Source organism: Sturnus vulgaris, chromosome 26, assembly GCF_052056855.1.
Source record: "Sturnus vulgaris isolate bStuVul1 chromosome 26, bStuVul1.hap1, whole genome shotgun sequence".
Classification (NCBI taxonomy): Eukaryota; Metazoa; Chordata; class Aves; order Passeriformes; family Sturnidae; genus Sturnus; species Sturnus vulgaris.
The window spans coordinates 1,262,996-1,285,997 of NC_142268.1; the positions used below are offsets into that span (position 1 = coordinate 1,262,996).

Genomic DNA, 23,002 nt, shown 5'->3' on the forward strand with positions numbered 1-23,002 from the left:
CTTTTAGCCCTCCTGTCCCTCGGCTCTTTTCTCTCTCCACCTTCCCTCTGATTGCTGAGCAGCTTTTTGACTTTTCCATCAATAAGTTTAAAGAGCATTTGAACCGCTCTGGTTCTCTCCTCCCTCCAGTTCCAAATCAGGCAAGCTCATCGATCAGAGGAGCTCAGGAAATATCTGGTGTTTTGTTGTCAGGCTGATAATAACATTGCAGTTGTGAATGGGCTGCTGCAGGCCTGATCATGGACACCTGCAGGGTTTGTTTAATTGCATTTAATGACAAATCCTATACAGAGGAGCATTGCCAGAGAGATTTATTATCTGCCAAAGGGGCAAAGCACAACAGCTCAAAATATAATTTGCACTGAGCATTTTTCCCCCTGCCTCTCTTTAAAGCACGGTAATAAATGACAAATCGGGTAAAGTGGGAGACATGGGGCTGGGGAGGAGGTGGGGGGCAGAGGACAGAGATTGAAACCAAAGGAAATAACAGCAATAAGGCCACATTGTTCTCTCTGCCCTCCCTGTGGTCTGGTGTAGAGGAAATTCTGTTTGTTTAATTTACAGCCTGGAAGTGCAGCTGGGGATCTCTCTGTGATGAGCCTGGTCACAGATAGCTGGAGGCCAAGAGTCCCCACTCTCTGCAGACAGGATTTTTCCCCTGCTCTGGAGCTAAGTTTAGCTCCCATCCATAGAAACAATTACCGAGGAGCCTCCCCGTGCCAGGAGAGGGGCGAGGTCCAGCTGCCATCAGCACAAGGAGCCACATCCCTGAAATCTCTGGGACAAACCAGGAGTGGCAGATCCCTTCCTGCCAAATATCACAGGGAGAAATAGAGAGACAGTCGAGACAAAAAAAACTCACACCCTCACAGCCTCTGAGCCTGCAGTTTCTGTGTCCTGCTGAGCACCTGGCTCTGAGCAGGGAATGGCTGGGTGTGAAACCAGGAGAGGAGCTCTTGCTCACACGTCTCCTGTTGATTTTGACCTGTCTAGTAATGATTTGTGGTAAATCCCTTTGTGGAGCCGTGTCCCAGAACAAGGACTGAAAACTGGCCTTGTCACCTTTAATTCCAGTCGTCTAGCACTTCCCAAACTGTTTTCTCTCCCAAATTAATTCTTCTTTACAATTCATCCTCTCTTGCAGTTATCTGGGGCCAAAGGCTGAATTCTCCTGAATTTCTATTTCTAAATATTGTCTCACTCCCCAGATGTTTTCACTGCATACTCATTACTGTTCCACTTGATATTCAGATTAGAATCACAGAATATCCTGAGCTGTAAGGGACTCACAAGGATCATCCCACTCTAAGTCCTGGTTAAATTTTACCTGGGAGGTTTGAGGTGACAGCAGTTTTGTACAGGAACACATCCCCCAGTGTTCAGTTGGCTCTGTCCTTACACAAACACGGTGTTGGGTAACACCTGGACCCGTTGTTATCTGATTTCCTGGACAATGGCAGTATCACTAATGCTCCCTGTTAAATAAGACCACCTGGACATGTCCTGGTATCAGCCCCAGCTATCACAAACACTCCTGCTACCTCGGCCAGCACAAAGGGCTCTTATCTGGGAGCAGCACAAATCCCCAGACTGAAACACCCATCTGGAGTTAGAATAAAGTGTGCACAGGAAGCACATATGTTATAAAAAAGGGAGAGGGAGGGATGGGACTGCTCCCCATGAGCTCCCACAGGGCACAGCCCCTGCCAAACCCTCTCCTTTGCTGCACACTCTTCATCCTCCCACGGAAGGAGCAGCCAATGCTGCTGAGGAATGGTTTTATTTCTTTCCCTTTTTCCCTCCACCCGCTTCCAAAAGTGCCCACAAGAGTTGGGTGAAGATGGGAAGAGGCTGTTCCCTGCCTGATTTCAGTGGCTGAGGTGAGTAAAGCTCTACTGGACAAGGAATAGTCAGATCCTTTCCGTGGGTGTGAGCCAGCAGTGTCCTTCCACACCTCATCCACGTGAGGGATTAACAGAGAAAAGCTGGGCAGCCAAAGAAAAGCTGGACCTGAACCAAAGATTGCTCATCAACAAATCCAGAGAAGGGGAACAGCAAAAGAGGTTTGTTTTCCTTGCTTAAGTCAGCCTCTCAGCAGGATCCCAGGAAACTCAGCACTATCATTATCTTTCTCTTTGCAGAGTCCTTTTCTCCAGCGTTCCCCAGCATAGATTGCATTTGCTTATTGTAGTCAGACTCAAACACAACTGGGAGACAGACAGGTTGACAGAGCACTCCTGGAGAAGTTTATCACAGGGTAAGGCAAGAGGAGCCCCTGCTGAGCCCTGATGTCCCTGTAGAGTCTCTGGAGTGAGAAAATGGAGCAGAAACTCATGGGAACAGCACAAATTGGAGAGATGATTATAGGGAGGTTTGATGTGGTCTCAGGAGGAACGCTGCAAAGGGCAGCATCCATCCCTGAAGGAGAGACAGGAACAAGGATTCCAGGATGAGAAGAGCTGAGGAAGGATGCTGGGAGAAGACGGGCAGGGGCTCGTCCCTGAGGAGGAAATGCTGCTCTCCTGGCCTGGCTCTGTGTGGAAGACTAGTGATTTTGTTGTTGTGTTTGTAAAGGTGACAACAAATCATAGCCTGCCATACAGCCCAGGCTGCCACAGCCTGGGTGTGCAAGTGTTTTGGGGTGCTGGAGCTCCTGTCTTGGCTTATTCTCAGCCCGAATGTCCCCCCGTTCCTTCTTTGGCCCCGTTTGTATCCTGAGCATGATGTCCTGTGGTCTGGAACATCCCTGGGTCAGTTGGGGTCAGTCCCAGGCACCCCCAGCCCCTCCCCAGAGTGGCTGGACGAGGGCAGGAAAGGCCTTGGCAAGAACAAAAACATCTGAATTATCAGCCCTGTGCAGCCACTGAGAAGAGAAGGAAATTCAGTCTGCCCCAGCTGAAAGCAGCACAGGACCCAAGGAATCCTCCCCAAACACGAGAGCAGGGTCAGGGCACTGCTGGGACCTCCATGCCTGGCAGGGCTTGTTTGGAGAGTTGAGCCCTTTGCTTAAAATATAAAAAGAACAAATTTTCAACACCACTCAGAGCCTCCATTCTCAAAGGTATTTAAGTGTGAAAATGAAACTCCTGAATCTTGCCGAGACCAGTGGTAAATACACTCAAATATCTTTAATAATCTGGGTTGTTTGTGCTGTTGAGCACTTTTCTCTTTTTCCTTTTTTTTTTTTTTTTTTTTTTTTTTTTAATTTAAAACTTACCAGGCTCAGCATTGCCCACGGCAGATGTGATTTAGGAATCCCAGGATGGTTTGGGTCGGAAGGGACCTTAAAGCTCTCCCAGTGCCATGGCAGGGACACCTTCCCCTGTCCCAGGCTGCTCCAAGCCATGTCCAGCCTGGCCTTGGACACTTCCAGGGATCCAGGGCCAGCCACAAATCTATTGCCAGGAGAGTTTTAAACCTGTACAAATCGCTGCCATTTGATGGTGCCTGAAAGAAAAGATCCAGGTTTCATAAACCACCACGACTCGTTCTCCCCTGTCTTTTCCTTCCCCACTGACAGATTAAACCCACACAAAATTCTGAGGGCAGCAGTGCAACCCTAAATGCTGCAATGGCCAGGCTGGTGTCTGATGTAAATGAAACTTTGATTTAGTGTTGCCCCAGAAGTGTTCATCCTCCTTTTGCACGCTGAGCAAAATCCTCCCTCCCAGGTACCCCCGGCCTCGTGGCCCACATCAGCACAGAAAATAATGTCATCAGAGCCCTGCTGATGGAGGCACTTACAGGACAAAGGCCCTGCAGCAAGGTGGGGATTGGGTCATCCTTCCTGCTCATGTCAGGGTGCCATTTCTCCCTATTTTTAGAATTGTTCCCTTTGTACAGCAAATTGCTTAACTATAGAGACAATCTGGTGTTCACTGGCTCTGGGAGCAGGGACCCATCTTCCCTGGCTTCAGGAAATCACACAAGCTGCTGAAAGCTGGAGATGGATAAAATCTGGGTACACAGGAGCCTGCAAACCTCAATTTACACTGAACAACCTGAAGAGCTGCTGCAGCCCTGACTGAGCACAAAATAAATTTCTGCAGGTTTCTAAATTATCCCCTCTGCTTCAGAAGGAACTCAGGGATTCAATAAATCAGTACGGACTCTGCTCCTAAATTATTTTGATGCTTTTGGAACTCTTAGCACAGCTCCAAACTTCTCCACATTTTGAGGGAAGAGATGGGGAGCAATGGATTAAGAATTCTGGAGCCTTTCACACTGAGGATGTTCCAAACCATCCATCCCAGCCCTTTGTTATTCTCCACATTGTACATCGTGGTTGTCCCAGACACCTCAGCATGGACTGAAGCTCTTTGGCTTCAAAGCAGAGCAAACACAAGCTGTAAATTCCGAGTTTGAAGCCTAAATAAGGCAGGCAGACAGAGAACAGTTATTATTCCTGTGTTATTGGCAGGGAATTGAGACACAGGAAGATTAAATGACTGGCCCAAGGTCACCAAAGGAGCCTCCTGTAAAGGTGAGGGCTCAGCCTGGATTTCTGAAGTCTCTGCCCAGTACTTCAGCCATCCATTCACTTGCTCTTTAAGTACCCTGTCATTATTTCTGTGAAGGAAATTATGCTCCTCCTGCAGCAGCCAGCACCGTGTAATTCAGCTTGTCTGAAAGGGAATATGAAATGGCAGTTTCACAAAAAATTAACCCTCCTGCCACGCAGCCTGGCAGCCCTGTCACAACGTCTCATTTTTTATCTGCTCTTCCTCCCCTGGGGATTGAACTCCCCTCTTATTCCCAGAACTCTGGCTGGGTTTTTTTTCTGTGCTATCCCAAAAACCCTACACAACCCTGTGGGGGACCGTGGTCTGGAGGGGAGGGACGTGGGGGGTTTGAGCCCCTCGTTCCTGCCCCAGATTTGAGGATTCACCCACGTTCCTGAGCTGCTGCTGCCACGGGGAGGATCCCGGCAGCTCCTGGGAGAAGCAGCAGCAGCTGGAGCTCAGCAGGAGAACCTGAGAGCAGCCACACGTCCCTGTCACCCTCAGAGGGTGGCACAGATCAGAGGGGAGCAGCCACACGTCCCTGTCACCCTCAGAGGGTGGCACAGAGCCTTTGTTCCCAGCTGTTGTCTCAGTGGAAGTGGGAGCTGTCCAGGGAAGAGGCTCCAACTTTGGAACAGCCTGGGAGGGCTGGGGGTGTTCACCTGGAGAAGCTCCAGGGAGAGCTCAGAGCCCCCTCCAGGGCTTAAAGGGGCTCCAGGAGAGCTGGAGGGGGATTTGGGACAGGAGATGGAGGGACAGGATACAGGGAATGGCAGGGCTGGATGGGACATTGGGATGGAATTCCTCCCTGGCAGGGTGGGCAGGGCTGGCACAGGGTGCCCAGAGCAGCTCTGGCTGTCCCTGGATCCCTGGAAGTGTCCAAGGCCAGGCTGGATCAGGCTTGGAGCCCTGGTCTATAAAAGGTTGGGGTGAGGTCCTGAGGCTCCAGCACATTCCACATCCAGGGATCCACGGGGAGAGGCTGCTGTGACACTTCTCCTCCTGCTCTTTATTCTCTCATTACTGAGAAATTTCTCATTAATGGGAAAACCATTTCCATCAGCTGCACTTTACCCCACGATGTCTCTGAGCCCAGCCAGGAACGGGGGGTGGGCTCTGAGGTGGATTTGGGACCTAAAAACCTGTGTGGTGTTCTGGTGAATTCCTAATGGATTCAATGGAGGGAAAATTAATAGGAAGCTTTGGTTAATAGATACTTCAGATAAAAGAGCGAGTGCATCTGGTCACCATGGCAACACGAGAGCCAGCAGGAGAGGAAATGTCACCGTGTCTGTGCCTTGGCCTGCAGCACAGCCAGCCTGGAGCTGGGGTTTGCACTGGGTGTTCTCAGAGGGGACAGGAACAGGGACAAGGACAAGGCACTCCCAGACACACCCAGAGGGTTCACAGTGTTCAGATGGAACTCGTGAGGCTTTTTCTGGGTGATGAACTTGTGCCCAGAGTTGTGTGTTCTCACAGCCCTGAGGGAGAGGTTGGACCTGGTGATCCCGGAGGGCTTTTCCAACCTCAAGGATCCCCCCCTGGTTCCTCCTGTCCTGACGTGCAGGGAGCTGCCCTTGCACAGCACAGACATCCTGGAGATGTTTAAGGGACCTTTGCCCCTTTTCTTCTCAAACATAAAGTTGCTGTCACAGAATTCCAGGAAGTTTTGGGCTGGTGGGACCTTAAAGCCCACCCAGTGCCACCCCTGCCATGGCAGGGACACCTCCCACTGTCCCAGGTGCTCCAAGCTGTGTCCAACCTGGCCTGGGACACTGCCAAGGATCCAGGGACAGCCACAGCTGCCTTTTCATGGGAAATCCATCCCACTCCCACAGGGAACAATCCCCAGGCACAGACCTCGAGTGGGAATTCTGCCACGGACACTCTGGCTCCAGGAGCAGCTGCTGCTCCCAGGGATTTCCAGAAGCTGCTCAAGTGAAAATTGGGCTCCTGCTGCCTGTTATGCAAAAGCAGTTTCTTAGCAACAAAAGTGATATTCTGTGTGAAGGCAACAGGCATCAGTGGGATAATCCACTGTAATTCCAGACAAGACCTAAAACGGGTGGATGGACTGAATAATAATCATGACAGACAGAATAATAATAATGGAAATAATGAGACTAAGCTTATTTCCCTGGGTAGGAGAAACCCAGCTATAAATAAAATACAATGGGAGAAACCCTGTGCCCGTTCTCTCTATAAAGATTAGGGGCACTTAAACTCAACTTATGCCCTAAAAATAGACTCTGGTGAGTAAAGCTTTGCTCATCTAAGGTGAGCTATTTATTGCTTGAGTGTTTTCCCTCACTCCAGGCTGGTATTTTCACTCAAGGATGGAGCGAGCTGGACATAATGTCCCGTGGGGGGAATTGGAGCGAATAAATCTGTGTTCGCTGGTGGGGACGAGGTTTTGTCACCTCGAAGCAGGAAACTCGTACTTTAAAACGCACCATCAGACCTGTGCAGGACCCTGGGCTGGGCTGCGTCATCACTGTGGCTCCGTTACAGCTCAGGACATTATGACTTCATAAAACCTGCAAGTAAACCACGCCAGATTAATGCTGTGCAGCCGCAGTGTTTTGAAGTGCCATAACATCAAGGAATTTAAGAGAAATAAAACCGCTATGAAATCAGCACACGCGGGGAGCCACAGACACACCTGGACAGCGCCCGGTCCGCGCGGGGCACAGTGGGAAGCGTAGTCCCGGAGCTGGAGAAGCCCCGTTAGCGGCGCTACCGCCGCGGGGCAAGTGGACTACACTGCCCAGCATGCCCCGCGAGGAGAGGGTGCACATCCTTCCCACCTCTCCCCCCGCCCGCTCTGCCTCCTGGGAAACAGAGTGCGGGCGGCGAGGCGCAGAGCGAGAGGTTCCGCTCCCGGGACTACCGTTCCCATCATTGACTGCACGTCCCGCTCCGCCCCGCGCGGCGCCATTTTGTTCCGCAGCGCAGCCTGAGATGGCGGCCGGGCCCGGGCGGTGAAGGTCCCGCCGCGCTGAGGGCAGGGGGGTCCCGCCGCCCCCCGCCCGCCCCGCGCCGCGCTGGGGCCGCGCCGCCGCCGCCTGTCCATGGCCTGGAGGCGGCCGCAGGCGCCATGGACCTGCGCACGGCCGTGTACAATGCGGCCCGCGATGGGAAGCTGAAGCTGCTGCAGAAGCTGCTGGGCAGCCGCAGCCGGGAGGAGTTGGAGGCGCTGACGGCGGGGCCCGGCGGCGGTGGCGGCCCCGGGGCCGGTAGCACTCCGCTGCTGATCGCGGCCCGGCACGGGCACCTGGAGGTGGTGGAATACCTGCTGGATCACTGCGGGGCCCGAGTGGAGGAGGGCGGCTCCGTCAGCTTCGACGGCGAGACCATCGAGGGGGCCCCGCCGCTGTGGGCGGCCTCGGCTGCGGGGCACCTGGGCGTGGTGCGGAGCCTGCTGGACCACGGCGCCTCGGTGAACCAGACCACGCTGACCAACTCCACCCCGCTGCGGGCCGCCTGCTTCGATGGGCACCTGGAGATCGTGCGGTACCTGGTGGGCGAACGCGGGGCCGACCTGGAGGTGGCCAACCGGCACGGCCATACGTGCTTGATGATTTCCTGCTACAAAGGGCACCGGGAGATCGCGCGGTACCTGCTGGAGAAAGGGGCCGATGTGAACCGGCGCAGCGTGAAGGGAAATACGGCCTTGCACGACTGCGCCGAGTCGGGCAGCCTGGAGATCCTGCAGCTCCTGCTGCGCTCCAAGGCCCGCATGGAGAAGGACGGCTATGGCATGACCCCTCTGCTCGCTGCCAGTGTCACCGGCCACACCAACATCGTGGAGTACCTGATCCAGGGGGGGCTGCGGCAGGGCGAGGCTGCGGGGAGCCAGAGCGGGTCCTGTGCCTCAGGTGGGAGCCATCAGAGCGGCTGCAGTGAAGAGGGCTGTGAGGGATGTGGTGCTTCAGCTTCCAGTCAGGACGAGGTCCCGAACGTGTTCTGCACTCGAGAGGCCGCCGTGGAAGCGCTGGAGCTGCTGGGTGCCACGTTTGTGGACAAGAAACGAGACCTGTTGGGAGCGCACAGGTACTGGCGCAGGGCGATGGAGCTGCGCTGCGAGGGAGGGCAGTACCTGCCGAAACCCGAGCCCCGGCAGCTGGTGCTGGCCTACGACTACTCACGGGAGGTGAGCTCTCTGGAGGAGCTGGAAGCCCTGATCACAGACCCCGACGAGATGCGCATGCAGGCGCTGCTGATCCGGGAGCGCATCCTGGGCCCTTCCCACCCCGACACCTCCTACTACATCCGTTACCGCGGTGCCGTCTACGCCGACTCCGGCAACTTCGAGCGCTGCATTAACCTGTGGAAGTACGCCCTGGACATGCAGCAAGGCAACCTGGAGCCCCTCAGCCCCATGACTGCCAGCAGTTTCCTTTCCTTTGCCGAGCTTTACTCCTACGTGCTCCAGGACCGTTCCAAAGGCACTTTAGCCACCCACCTGGGCTTCTCCGACCTCATCGGGGTGCTGAACAAAGGGGTCCGGGAGGTGGAGAGGGCCCTGGTGCACGGCAAGGACCCCGTGGCCGACTCGGCGCAGTTCACCAAGACGTTGGCCATCATCCTGCACTTGGTTTTCCTGCTGGAGAAGGTGGAGTGCACCCCGGAGCAGGAGCACCAGAAACGCCAGACCATCTACCGCCTGCTCAAGTGCAGCCCCCGAGCCAAGAACGGCTTCACCCTCCTGCACATGGCCGTGGACAAGGACACCACCACGGTGGGCCGTTACCCCGTGGGCAAATTCCCATCGCTGCACGTGGTGAACTTGCTGCTGGAGTGTGGGGCGGACCCGGACAGCCGGGACTATGACAACAACACCCCCCTGCACGTGGCCGCCCGCAACAACTGCCCGCTGATCATGAGTGCCCTGATGGAGGCCGGGGCACACATGGATGCCACCAACGCCTTCAAGCAGACGGCCTACGAGCTGCTGGACGAGAAGCTGCTCACCAAGAGCACCATGCAGCCCTTCAACTACATCACCCTCCAGTGCCTTGCTGCTCGCGCCCTGGACAAGCACAAGATTCCCTACAAGGGATTCATCCCCGAGGAGCTGGAAGCCTTCATTGAGCTGCACTAGGGCGTGACAGCTGAGGGTCCCCAGCCTGTCCCCAGCCTGTCCCACCCTGCTGGGGTTGTGTGGCTGGAGGGCTCGGGCTGGCTGGGCCAAAGTGCCCAGGGCCGTTGCTGTGCTGAGCTTTGTCCCCATCTGTCACCACCCAGCTGGCGTGTCGGGGCAGGGGAGGAAGAGGCCCCAGAGCTGTCCCTCGTTGTCACCTTCAGGTACCAGCTCTCTGCAGTGCACTCTGTCCCCAGATGGCCACAGTCCCTGCCCTTCCCTGTGCCACCATCGTGTCCTGAGAAGGAAGGAAATGGAGATTCCCTGGGACCTGCTGCCTCTCCCATTAGTGCTGGATTAACTCAGTGTTCAGCTTTGGAGCAGCTACACATCCCCCCCACGTGCTCTGGCCCTTCCCACCCCACACACCCAACAGATAGAAAGTGATTAAGGAATAAAATACCCTCCAGCTAACCCCTTCCCCTCCCTCCTGTCACGTTTGGGACAGCCCATGCCCAGCAGCCGAGGGGCTCATGCTCTGCCCGGGGATGGCACAGGGCTGGGTGTGCTGAGGATGGGGTTTGTCTCTCTCTTGGTTGGCCAAGTAGCAAATGGTGTTAAAGGCCTGAGATTTCCATGATTGTGCATAAAGCTGGGATGTTTTTTCTCTCGTAGAGCCAGGCCCTATCTATGCTGCAAGACTTCTCCAATCCTGTAAGATAGAGGAAGGTCAGTTCTGGTTATACAGTTTCATCCATAGATGTTGTAGTTTATGAGTGGGGAGGAAAAAAATACTTTAGAAGAAAATCCTGATGTGGTGTTCAGGCCCTTGGCTTGTCCATTCCACACCCGTTCACTCCATGCCCAGCATGCTCCTGCTTTGGCTCCAGAGGGCAGCAGGGGTCGAGCTGGAAGGGTGAATGTGGACGGTTTGGGAGCCAAAACAGCACAGTTGGAACTATATTGGAGACCAGGTGGTACCTGCATTGTGGAGGTGCTTGGAGGGGGTTATGAAAGCAAGTGAGTGTGGTGGGTTTGCACCAGGGTGGGTTGAAGAAAGAAGCAAGAAATGAAAGTTGAAGGTGCCTCCTTGTCCTTCGGAGGTTTTAGTATCACCTGCTTGGGCTCTGTTATTGCCCCACTCTGAAACCTCATGCAGTGGGTTCTTAGCAGCTGGTTTGGGCTTTTGAGTCTTCTTTTTTTTTCCTTTTTAAAATTTTTTTTTGTAACTTCACTGAGGATGGTGCTACTTCCAAGGTAGAATTTGAAATCTCACCTGGCTGCTGTTTGGGCAAGCTCCTTCCTTTGATGAGGATCTGCACACACCTTGTTTTTAACTCGGTGGTCTCAGGGCAGGTTTTTGCCTCCATGAGCAGAACCCTCCGTGGTGGAAAACAAAAGAGTTTCCAGCAATTTGTCCTTGTGCAGGCAGTGATGGGCAGCCCTGGCTCCTGCCCTGGCCCTGAGCAGGGTGGGAAGCACAGCTGAGGGGGAAGCAGCTGCCTGGAGCTCTGGGAAAGGTCCCAGCTGGGAGAGCAGACCCCTGGCCCCACCCTCGCTCTCTGTGCTACTGAAGCTTCTCTACTTGTATTTATCAGCCTCAATAACCATGCTCTGCCCCTTCCAGATATTGTAGATCTGCCAGTACATTTTGCAGTGTTGACTATAACATTTATTTATAAAGCGAGGAAGTTTAACATGAATTGAGCTGTAAAGTGCAGAGTTAGTTTAGCTGCCTTCTATTTTTTTTTTCCCCTTTTGGCTGAAACCTGAACTAAACTGCAGGAATGGGATTTGTTCCTTTGTGAGCTGATGAGCGCTCTTAACTTTAAATAATAAAACAAAAAATGGCTGCTAGAGTGCAAGTGCCTTGGACTTCTTCCTGATAAGCCTCTATATTCAGGTGCTTTCCTCTATTTTCAGTTTGTTTCCCAGGGATGGGACACTGGGTGTGGAATCCTGAGGTGTTTGCAATTAACAGGTGTGATTGGTTCATTTCATGGTTACTCCTATGAAAAAGCAATCTGTGCTGCAGGGGAAAACATTTCCTCTGGAACAGAGTAACACTCACACTGAAATGACACCTCTTCCATGTTTTGCCTGATATTTTGGTGTAAATCAAACAGTGTGGGAGGATCTGTGTTGACTCGATTGTTACCTGCCTTACACACATGGGATAGTGGGCACAGCCAGCAGAAAGGGGGACATGGGGTCATCAGTTTGGATTCCAACCCCAAATCCATCAGGGACGGTAAAAACAGAGGAATGAATGGTACTGGAGTTAGTCCCACACAGGAACCTGGATCCCAAAAACGCTTGGTCTTCCCCAGGGAGGGTGGATGGATAAAATATTTGAATGTTTGTCCTGTCATTAATTGCTCCATCCTTCGTTCTGGATGCCCTGATGAATGATGGTGCCTTTGTGCTCAAAATGCCATTTGAGCAGTGTCTGTGGAGCCTGGGGACCCAGACATTCCCCCTGTGCTGCTGCAGGTGATCTCCAGGTGTGGGGGAAGCAGGTAAAAGGAGCCAGGTGGGCTCAGGAACGAGGCAGGGGCTGGTCAGGGCAGTTCCCTCTGCACCCAGGGCTGCAGGTAGGACAGGTGGGCAGGCTGGAGCAGCTCTGGGGCTGGGGGATCCAGTCAGGTGCCACAGCCCCAAGGAGGAGAACATTCTGTGTGATGGAAAAGGCTTCACTTTTTTTAAACACATAAATAATCTGTAATTACAGAGGGCCCAACAATTAAATGTTGATAGTAATTACAGGGTGGGAGAAATCACTGCATGATTTAAGGGTAATTACACTGAACAGGCCTGATTGACTGTAGGGCCAGCTCCATGTGGGGAGCAGGGCAATTTTTCAGTGATTATCTTGTTAATTCTTGGACACAGAGGAGTTTTTTTCTCCAGTGTGGTGGCTGCAGAGCCTCCTGTCCCCCAGACACAGCTCTCCCTCCCCTTTGTGTGATCCAAGCATGCTGGATGTGGCTGTGCTGAGGTTGTTTACAAGCTGGAGCAGCTTCCAGTTGACTAATTGTTTTTATTTATAGTAGGAGAGGAGCCAGGGAAGGAGGGATATGAGGGCTCCCAAGGGGAGGGACTGTCCTGCACCAACTGCAGTAACACAACACCTCTGAGTGCTGCTCTGGAGGAGAGAAACCAGGAGAGTGAAAGGAATTGGAGAATTTGGAGGATGGCAGCAGGCTCTGGAAGGAGTAGATGAGTTAATCCATTGTCACTGGGTCCTGCAGAGTTAAAATCCAGTCTGGGAGCTGGAAGCCAAGCGCTGGGGACAGCTCAGAGTCTCCTCCCAGGATTTAGAGATGTCTGTGTCACTCAGGGGCTGCCTTGGGGCTCAGAGGGCTCCTGGACCAAGGCTGCAGTCCAGAATGAGACCCTGAGAGGGCCCAGCTCAGACAGGCCTAGGGCTGGGATGGCCTCTTGGGCTCAGATCCTGCTGGAACCTGCTGGGACGGATACTGGGGACCTGCTGGGGAAGCCAGGGAGTGACAGCAGCACACACAGACCTGCAGGAGTACCTGGGACAGGGTCATTTCCCTGTGCTGATCTCGGGGAGTGGCTCCTCAGGAGCTCTGCCCTGTGCTGGCCCAGGCTGGGCTGGCTCCAGGCCCTGCTCCGGGAGGGAACAGCCCCGTTTCCATCTCCCGGTGGCTTTGGGGTGACCTCTGCTGACGATCAGGGAAATGGCTGTGCCTGGAGCGAGGGAGGAGGAGCAGGGCTTCGCTCCAGGTGCCCTCCTGGTGTTACAGCTCAGTGGGTACCAGCCTGGTACATCCCTTGTTCCCCTCCCATTCCTGGATTTCTCCACCCTTCTGCACTACTCTGCTCACTGCTTTTGGTTTTTTATTCCACTTCTTCCTTAAAGGCAGCTTTCCAAAGCATCCCTTGGAGATTGTCCCTCAAATCATTTGTTCAGTGCCATCTCCCAGCCCCTCCAGCCAACATGCAGAATATTTTTCAATATATCCCTGACTATCCCTTTTCATATTCTATGGGAAAGTACCAGAGGAACACAAATAAATTAATTAAAATTTATTTATAAAATCTTCAAGTAGCTCCAGACAATCAGGAAAATAATTTTCTCAGTTATTTGAAAATAAGCACAAGGAAAAACAGTTCCAAGAGATTGCCACGTCTTTTTTCCATCAAAAAATGTAGAATTTTTTTTTGTGCTTCAGGAAAATGGCACTCCTATTGCATAGAATAATCGTCCCACTCCCAGCAGAATCACTCTAATCCAGGCTTTGAGATTGATTTTGTCTCAGACCTTGTGCCTGGTGTGCTCCTGGCTGTCCCCTGGCCCAGGTGGGGCAGTTTCCACCTGCATCACGTTGTGGTTCCCGATCTGAACCATGCGGGCGTTCTGGATGATGAGGGGTGGGATCCCCCCCTGGCCTGCTGTGATGCTGTAGTGGCCTGGGGGGTCCGTGGGGGCAGGGGGACACCAGGGCTGGGCTGATGGCTCTGGTGGCCGTGGTGCTCCTGGAGGCAGCCACGGATGGGAGCCCAGGCTCAGGGCAGCCAATTTCTGCTGGGTTTGGAACTTCCTTCTCTCCGTCCACTGGGCTTTCTTCTCCGTGATCCTCTTGGGGCTGAAAGTCTTGTTCACATTCTTGGAGAAGAGAGGAGAGCTCTCCTTCAGGGTCACGAGTGCACTGAGCATCCTGGGGATCTGCCTGCAGTCCAGGGCGTTTTCCTTAGGTAGGAATGGGATGACTGAGTCCTGCTTGGAGGGGTCCAGGATGGACTGCATCAGAGCAGTGTCTGTCTGGAACAGGCACAGCTTGCACGGGAAGTTCTTGGTCAGCAGGAGGATCGTGAAGGCAGAGTTTTCCATGGCCTCCTGGAAGCAAGTCATGTGGCTGCATCCTGGGATGAAGAACTCCTCACTCATTGTGGCACCATTGGGCACTCCCATGCTCTCCAGAAGGTTCTTGACCCGCTGGGCCACGAGCTCATCTTCACTGGCGTGCAGGACAACAAACGTGAAGAACTCTGGCTCTGATGGATCCACAGCTGGATCCTGGAAAGCAGGAGAGGCTGGAGAGGGGGATGAGCGCAGGGGAGGGGGATGTAAAACGTTGGAGTGAGATTCCTGAAGAGGACGAAGAGTTGAGGAGAAGGAATAAGAAGGAGGAGGAAGGGAACAGTTTGAAATAGAAGCAGGTGCAGAGTTACAGGGATTGCCTGGAATGTAGGAATCCTCTATGGACCTGCGGGCAGGAGCAGTATCCACTGCAGCCCTTGGGTCAGGAACACCAGTAGAGATTTTTATCCTTTCATCCTTCTGCTCTTCATTCTGCTCTTCGTGCTGCTCGTCTCTTGATGTGTGAGGCTCTGTCACTGTGCTGGACACGTCACTGCTCTGGGCAGGCTCTGAGGGCAGTGGTGTCTCGGGAATGGGGAGAGGGGTAGTGTGACAGGGACTGGGCTGCAGAGCCTTCTCTGGCCAGGGCTCTTGGGCAGCTCTGTCCTGCCCAGGGGCAGAGCTGGGTGTGCTGGCCCAGCTGGACTCCTGCGGGCCATGGCTCTGTGTGTCCCCGTCAGGGTGTCCAGCACTGCTGGGCCAGGGGACACACTCGGGGACAGAGGGCTGGGTGTGAAAAGCAACTGTTGGTGATGCACTGATCTCCAAACAGCTGGACAGGGAGGAGCTCCCCTCAGAGCACAAGGTCCGTGGGCGTGAAAGGTCTGAGTTGCCTCTGATCTGCACTGGTGAACTCCTCAGCACGTAGTGGGGGCTGGCTGTGCATGGAAATTCTGCATCCTCATGGGATCTCAGTGTCATAAACCTGTCCCCTGAGCTGGCTGCAGAGCCCTGTCTGTCCTGTTCCTTGGGTGGGATGTTGTTGAGTGTCCCCCGCTGAGTGTCCTTGCTGGCTTTGGTGGCAGCCTGGCAGGCTCTGTCCCCGGCCTCAGCACTGCAGAGCTTTTCCTGTGCCAGCACTGAGTACACCTGTGCCAGCAGTGCCATGGCACCTGCATCCAGCTGGGGTGGCTGCACAGCCTCCCCATCTTTCTGCACTCCTGCAGCGCCCAGTTTGATCTGCTGGATGTACTGGGCTGCCTGGTTATCCCTCAGGGCATCCAGACAAATCCTTGCATCCGTTTCTTGCCCCAGAGTGAGCAGGACCATAGCTTGCAGTGCCTTGCTGCAGGGCCCGGGTTTCGAGTGCTTCAGTTTGAGTTTGAGGCTCAGCAGTTTCTCTGATGGGGCCTGGCACAGAATGTTGAACACATCCTCGAAGCTGGGCTGCAGCTCAGCGCTCTGAGCCATCTCAGCGGCCTCTGGCCCGGAGCACAGACTGCAGCAGGGATGGGAAAAGCATCTTATGGCACAGGGTTGGCTGCCTGTGGGGCTGGGGGTGCCCCAGTCGCACTCCTGGTACCACAAAGTGCCCACAGGGCTCGGATCTGTGAGGAGAACAGAGAACAGTGGTCAGAGGGGTGATGTGGGTGCTCCTGGAGCTGCCAGGCTCTCTCTCACACCTCCCAAAGATTTTTGCATCTGTCCCGTACTTGCAGCTGCATTATTCCAACTCCGTGATTAAGCATTCTTTGTGTTAATTTCACATTAATTACAACTGGTTTAAAATAATTGATGCAATAAGGCTATATTTAGGTACATCCAAGTGTCTCCTCTAGGCAGCTGGTTCCAGGGCTCTTGCAGGCTCCTGGTGCTGGCAGTCAAGGAATAAAACAGGTGTAGAGGAAACCCTTTCCAGTCGATAAACCTGTGTTATCAGGGAAGATGCACAGGGAACAATTCCTGCCCAATATCCCATCCAGCCCTCCCCTCTGGTAGTGGAAGCCATTCCCTGTGTCCTGTCCCTCCATCCCTTGTCCCCAGTTCCTCTGCAGCTCTCCTGGAGCCCCTTCAGCCCCTGCCAGGGGCTCTGAGCTCTCCCTGGAGCTTCTCCCCCAGCTCTGCCAGCCTGGCTCCAGGGCAAAGGGCTCTTGGAGCAGCTCCATGGCCTCCTCTGGACTCTCTCCAGCAGTTCCACCTCCTTCTTTCATTGGGAGACTTTAGATCCCCGTCCACAGGTGATCCCTGAGCCCCCACACTCACCCCAGGCCTCTGATAGGATTTTAATTAAACAACAGGAGGGGAGGAGCGGATTCCTAGAGCGGTTGGACATTGCTCCAAGCTCTGCCTGAGCCCGCTGCAGGAACTTTCCTTATTTAAAGGCAGCCCCAGCAAACGCCCTGAAAGAGCTCTCAACTGGGGAAAGTTACCAATTTCGGTTTTGTTTTCCTGTTTCATGAAAACCCTAGAATTGCCCAATTGCCCTCGCTCCCCGTTGGGCCAGCCCTGCCCTGTGTCCCCCCGGCTGGCCCGGCCGGGCTGGAGGAAGTTGGAGCTGGGACCGGGGCAGCGCCGGGACCGCGTGGCCGCTCCCCCAGCAAGGGAAGGGATCGGCCGGGAAGGAAAAGGACGAGCCAGGAAGGGAAGGAAAGGGAAGGGGTCGGCCGGGAAGGGAATGGACCAGCCAGGAAGGGAAGGGATCAGCCGGGAAGGGAAGGGATCAGCCTACCTGCGGCCGGTGTCCGGGACAGGCGGAAGCGGCGTGGGGCGATGGGCACGGCCGGGGCGGAGCGGGGCGGACCCGGGGCTGGGACAGCACAGCCCGGGCTCCAACCCCGGCGGGAGAGCCCTGGGCCTGTCCCCCACCTTCACCAGCCAGGGCCAGCCCTGCCCGTGTCCCCCGAAGGTGACACGGAGCGCTGGGGACAGGCAGGGCTGGGCAGTGCTGGAACCAGGGGTGAGCAACGCAAAGCCCAGGATCCAGAGGGAGCTGGGGGTGAAGAGGAAGAGTGGGGCACGAACAGAGGCACCTGAGCCTCAGGAATACAGAATAACAATAGGGGTACAAAATAATTAAGGTATTTTTCTGCTTAAGAAAGCATGGGACCTGCTAAAGGCTCTTTGTTTTTCCCCTCCAGCAAGAGCAGGGAACAGACACGATGGCCAGGGACAAGATTTGGTAAAGGCAAGGCTTCACCACAGCTCAGGTAAGGGGAGAACACAACAACTTCAGCTTTAGGGACACACAAACCCACAGAGCTTCGAACACAGGTCACACTTTATTCCGGTGTCTGCTCACCAGCCCTGGCACAGGGACAACGCCAGAAACAGTTACCAAAATAAGTTACATTAGAAATCGTTACAAAGTAGTGTTTTCTGGGAAAGAACCAGCCCCTGGATTTAAATCCCCCCTATTTTAGTTACAAGATATCCTAATCCCATGACAGAATAACTCCTGGGAAAAGCTGCCTCAGTTAATGGCTATGAAGTGTTTTACACATGGAGTTACTTACAGATAATCCCTGAAGCCATTCACAGAACTAGAAAAGATGATTAAAGAAAAGCCCACACTGCCAAGTGAAGGAAAAAGTGTTTGGCTGATCCATGAAAATAAATCTCTTCTTGAGAAGCAGCTCCTTGCCCCCAGCTGTGCCAGATGTGCTGCAGGGCCGAGCCTCCCCGGAAGCACAACAGGCACAAAGGAAGTTGTGTTTTTAAACGTGGAGGAGGCGGGAAATGGTATCAAAGGTCAAGCAGAGCATTTGGGTGAATTAAAAACAAATCCAGCATTAAAAATAAGTTGAGATCACTTCTTCTCTCCCACAACTTGTTTCAGCAAGATTTAGGCACTCACAGCTACAGCTGGGTTGAGTTAAAAAGCTGAAGTGCAGGTCCCATCTCCCCTTTCAGCACAGCAGTTGGATTTAAAAACAGTAAACTAAGATTCAGAATCTCCCCACCTTGGTTATCAAATTTCCTTACAACTACATCTGACTGTAAATTCAGAGAGTAGAGGCACTCGTGGCACAAGTGGGCACAACATTAGAAGATCCAGTGCTGTTCTAGCCAAGTAGTCTTGGCCAGAAGAGCTGGAATTTATCAGAGATCTTCCTCTGGTGCACTGGTTTTTATCTCCTTTGCAGCCAGGGCCACCTCTGTGTCCTTCCTTGCCTTCTCCTCTGGCTTCCCCACCTTCTCCTCCAGCTTGTCTAGCACCTCACACCATTTTTCTGAGAGCCTGTTGGTTCCCTTTGGCTCTTCAGGTGCCTTTGTCGCCTCCTGTGATAGTGGAGCCTTTTCCAACTCAGGTAATTTTCTGTCACTCCTCCTCTCTTTCTTCTCGTGCTTTCTGCCATCCTGTGTCCCCTTGGCCATGGCCCTGAAGGGCCCCACAATCCAGTTCAGAGGGGTGTTGTGAGTCACATACTCCAAGAGGACATCGAGGGACCTCCGGGCCTCTGCCACACGGTCCTGGCTGCGGGCCAGGGTGGTTCTGGAGAGGTCCTGGAAGGACACGGCCTTGGAGAAGGAGCTGTGGAGCTTGTGGATGTGTCGAGTGGCCTGAGCCACGGCTTCCTGGACGCTGCAGGGGAGGCCGTGGGTGCTGAGCCGGAGGCGCTCGTAGGCGGGCTGGAGCTGCTGGGTGATGATCCTGAGCATGGCCAGGGTGCGCGGCTCCACCTGCTGGGAGAGACACAGCTCAGCCAGGGCCGGGCAGGGCCCGCGGGGCTGCCCCGGGCACCTCCCGGTACCTCTGGCTGGCACGCGGTTCTGACTTGGTTTCCTTTGGGCTGGGTCAGGCTCCAGTCCACCCACAGCTGATGGAGCTTCTTCTGCCCCTCCAGCAGCTTCTGGCCAACCTCCTGTTTCACAGATTCAATCTGACGGGGGAAAAAGGAGAGGAAAGGTTGTAGTGCAAGCACACCCAAGAGAGGCACAAGTGCTTCCCTGCCAGGGAAGGATCCGAGGTGACACAGAGCTGGTGTGGGATGGAGGAAGAGCTTCCAGCTGGATAGCAGAGCAGGAAAAACTACAGACAGGAGGAAGAAGGGCAAAGCATGTTGGTACCAGTTTTATTGCCAGCTGCAGCCGTGCCAGGGTGTCCTGGGTGCTCTGCCTGAAGCTCTGCAGCTTGGCCAGGGAGTGCTGGTAGGCTCGGTGCCGGATCCTGCCCGACAGCGAGCCCAGGCGCACAAAGTAACTCCTCTGCCTCTTCTGCTCCTCCACCGAGGCCACGCCAAAGCCCTGCACCGTGGTGGCCAGGTTACCTGGAGGAAACAAGAACACAGCTGCAGCTGGGCTCCACTGCCAGCTGGGAGGGGTGGTAGAGGTTGGATCACCCATTGGAAAACACGAAGGCTGAAGCTTGCTGTGGGAGCTGGAGGTTTGGAGTTGCTCGTGTGTTAAAGGCAGGTTTAGTCCCTGCTCAATCTTCAGGTGAGCAGATGATGGAGAGGTTGAAGTGTGAACCCACGAGTTTATTTACTTTGAGGCTGATGGACAAGGACCAGCCAGCAAATGCTTGAACTCAGTCCCATACCATGTGGCAATTTGGTGTTAGCAGCCAGAAATTTGGTGACAAATTCAGAGCTACCTGTCTGCTTCAGAAGGTGAGTCTTGCTGTGTCAGGTGCTCTCTACTCACGTGGAAAAGGACTTGCACTTACAAGCGCCAGGTAAGGATTTTCTTACCTAGCTCCTCCTCAGTCATTGGGAGATAATGATCCACCAGATCTTCTGACATTCCCAGGACAGACTCCACACCTCCAGCCACTGCCTGGCTCACTGCCTTGGCTTTGCTTATGCTGTTGGTCACCACTGAGTTGGTCATCTCCACACCCTCCTGGAGAGCCTCCCTGCCCTGCTCCAGGGCTGTGTTGATCTTGCTGCTGATGGTGCCATAGGCAGCATCCAGAGCTGTACTGACTGTAGAGGTGACCACGGATTTGGTTTTCTCAACACTGTCTTGAACAGCCCCTTTGGTCAGGTCCACTGCTTCAGTCACCTTGTTGGCCACCAGCTCCTTGGCCCCCTGGGCAGCCCCCACAGCTGCAGTGATGGTGGAAGCAACAGCAGACTTGGTCCTGTCAACACTGTCCTCCACCATGTGCTTGGTGACATCCACAGCCTCTGTCACCTTGTTGGTCACCAGCTCCTTGGCACCCTGGGCAGCCTCCACAGCGTTGACGATTGTAGAGGCAACAGCAGACTTGGTGAGGTCAACACTGTCCTCTACAATGTGTTTACTGAGGTCCACTGCCTTGGTCACCTTGTCTGTCACCAGCTCCTTGGCCCCTTGAGCAGCCTCCACAGCACTGACAATCGTGGAAGCAACTGCAGACTTGGTCAGGTCAACACTGTCCTCCACCATGTGCTTGGTGACATCCACAGCTTTGGTGACCTTGTCCACAGCATCTGTCACCTTGTTGGCCACCAGCTCCTTGGCCCCCTGGGCAGCCCCCACAGCTGCAGTGATGGTGGAAGTCACAGCAGACTTGGTCCTGTCAACGCTGTCCTCCACAAGGTGCTTGCTGAGGTCCACAGCCTCTGTCACCTTGTTGCTCACCAGCTCCTTGGCCCCTTGAGCAGCCTCCACAGCGTTGACAATCGTGGAGGCAACAGCAAACTTGGTCTTGTCGACGCTGTCCTCCACCATGTGCTTGGTGACATCCACAGCCTCTGTCACCTTGTTGGTCACCAGCTCCTTGGCACCCTGGGCAGCCTCCACAGCACTGCTGACAGTGGAGGTGACCACAGACCTGGTCAGCTTCACACTGTCCCCAACAACCTCAGTGACTTTATCAGCCACTGCTTCCTTGGCCTCACAGGCGGCGTCCATGGCTGATGTCACCTTGGTGGTCACCAGCTGCTTGGTGTCCGAGATTACCTGCACCAGGAAAAGGCACAAAAAGATTTTTTTGTTGTTGTTGTTGTTCCAAAAAAATGTTTTCCCTCCCTGAAAAAGCTTTCCAGCTTGGGTTAGTTGTGCAGTCTGTGGGAAGGCTGGGCAGGTGAGCACACCTGTATTGACACAGATGTGTTCAGTGCCTCTCCAGCTTTCCCTGCTGCTGCTGAGCTTTTATTTATTTCCCCGTGCTCTTTTGCACCCATAGCAGTTCCATCAAGCCATGGCTTCCCTAGGAAAAGCCTGTCCTTACCTTGTCTGCTGGCTGCTGCAGGAAGGGCAAGTTCTCCTCCAGCTGGTCCAGACCTTTACAGGCATATTCATTCACAAGGGCAACTGAAAGAGACAACAGGCACCAGTTTATTCTTACATTTGTGGATGGCTTTTTAACCCTACAATGGCTGATTCAGGATACACTCATGAAAACAAGCCCCCCAGAAAATAAATTACCATTCTGGGATGGGATGTGTTAAAAGTGAACAAACCCTTTAATTTGGGGAGTTCAAATAGTCTCCATTTTGCCTTCCCAGCTTTCTAACTGTAGACTTTAATCCAACTGCAGTGCAGTACCTGCCCTTGGTGGGTTTAAAGGGTTGGAAAGTGTTGGGATAAGCCAGACTGAGCTCTATCCCAGACCGACACAGCTCCTACCTGGGATGGTCAGAAATTTGAGTGGGGGAGCGAGCAGGGAGGTGCTACTTAGTAACTTAAAGAAATCAAATTGTGTTTCTGCTGGAAACAGTTTCATTCCCATTCAGTGTTCGGGAGGCTCAGTGCTGGAGGAGAGGGTGCTGTGGGAGGTGGGGTCACCCTACAGACACACGAAGGTCCCCTCCCTGTGTCCCTCTGTCCCAGGGGTCCCCAGCCCTGCACTCACTCTGTGGCTCCAGCTGGCTCAGGATGGGCTGTGCCCCCCCGACCACGCTGCCCACGGCCACGGCAGCCACGGTCTCAGCCACGCTGCAGACACCACCCAGGCACGGGTGGGACTCCTTGGTGTGGGTGTAGGCAGAGGAGACCAGGTTGAAGGCAGAGCTGAGCAAGGGCAGGCTGGTGACTCGATTGACAGCGCTCTAAAGCCAAGAGAAACGGTGACATGAGAGCCCAGGCCGAGCTGGTGAGTGAACACAGCCCTGTGTCTGTCCTGAAAGGTCCCAACAAATCCATCTCCTCATCCTTCTCCAGCTCAGAGCTGGGGAGACTCAGCCAAAGGCCTCCACCAAGTGAACAAGCCAGGGTTAAGAAGTCTGAACTCTGCTCCTGAATTCAGAGTGGTTTCAGCACCAAACCAGATGTGGAAGTAACAGCTCCTGCTTCAGAACTGCCTGCATCACTTTGCCAGCCCCAAAGTTGTCTCTTGAGCAAAACAATTACCTTCTGTACTGAGGGGGTTTTGATTTGGCCACAGCTTCCTAGGGCTAATCTTTCTGTCCCCCCAGCCTGGTTTTGGGGTGCTGGCAGAGGTCAGTGGGTGATTTTTTGCTGTGGGTGCCCTGGCACCTACCTCAGTCTGCTGCTCCTCAGCCTTCAGCAGGTCTGGGGTTGGGGTCTTTCCTGAGGCCATGCTGACTTCAGCTGCAGCTGGAGGGAAAAAACAAAAGTATCATGAGCACAACTTCATTGCCTCCAAAGAAATAAAATCTTGCCAGAACAGGGGAAAAGCAGAGGGCAACAAATCCATTGGGA

General features: G+C 54.0%; 4 protein-coding genes across 9 annotated transcripts in view; 2 read left to right on the forward strand and 2 right to left on the reverse strand.

Annotated features, from left to right (window-relative positions):
* Positions 1 to 23,002, forward strand: part of UHRF1 (ubiquitin like with PHD and ring finger domains 1) — a 55,254-nt gene that overhangs the window by 10,115 nt on the left and 22,137 nt on the right. The window contains exon 1 of one of the 5 annotated variants that reach the window (XM_088179133.1): positions 17,538 to 17,619. The exons of the other annotated variants lie outside the window; for them this stretch is intronic. The gene's annotated coding sequence lies outside the window, so the exon portion shown is untranslated. Of the gene's footprint in view, positions 1 to 17,537; positions 17,620 to 23,002 lie in introns of those variants that run through there. 5 annotated transcript variants of the gene reach the window in all.
* On the forward strand, positions 7,448 to 11,442 carry FEM1A (fem-1 homolog A). The gene has a single exon (XM_014887200.2). The coding sequence runs from the start codon at positions 7,600 to 7,602 to the stop codon at positions 9,604 to 9,606; it is 2,007 nt and encodes a 668-aa protein (XP_014742686.2). The 5' UTR covers positions 7,448 to 7,599; the 3' UTR covers positions 9,607 to 11,442.
* Positions 13,624 to 17,215, reverse strand: TICAM1 (TIR domain containing adaptor molecule 1). Its single transcript, XM_014887143.2, has 2 exons — positions 17,142 to 17,215; positions 13,624 to 16,020 (listed from the first exon to the last, which is right to left on the reverse strand). The coding sequence occupies exon 2, from the start codon at positions 15,881 to 15,883 to the stop codon at positions 13,868 to 13,870; it is 2,016 nt and encodes a 671-aa protein (XP_014742629.2). The 5' UTR covers positions 15,884 to 16,020; positions 17,142 to 17,215; the 3' UTR covers positions 13,624 to 13,867.
* LOC106859680 (uncharacterized) lies at positions 17,434 to 22,889 on the reverse strand. 2 transcript variants are annotated; one of them, XM_088179137.1, is made up of 7 exons: positions 22,821 to 22,889; positions 22,194 to 22,389; positions 21,570 to 21,652; positions 20,104 to 21,298; positions 19,481 to 19,680; positions 19,165 to 19,293; positions 17,434 to 19,093 (listed from the first exon to the last, which is right to left on the reverse strand). In XM_088179137.1, the coding sequence occupies exons 1-7, from the start codon at positions 22,878 to 22,880 to the stop codon at positions 18,512 to 18,514; spliced, it is 2,445 nt and encodes an 814-aa protein (XP_088035263.1). In that variant the 5' UTR covers positions 22,881 to 22,889; the 3' UTR covers positions 17,434 to 18,511. The 2 variants fall into 2 exon arrangements, with proteins under 2 accessions (XP_088035263.1, XP_088035262.1); XM_088179136.1 differs by having other exon boundaries at positions 17,434 to 19,096; positions 22,821 to 22,880.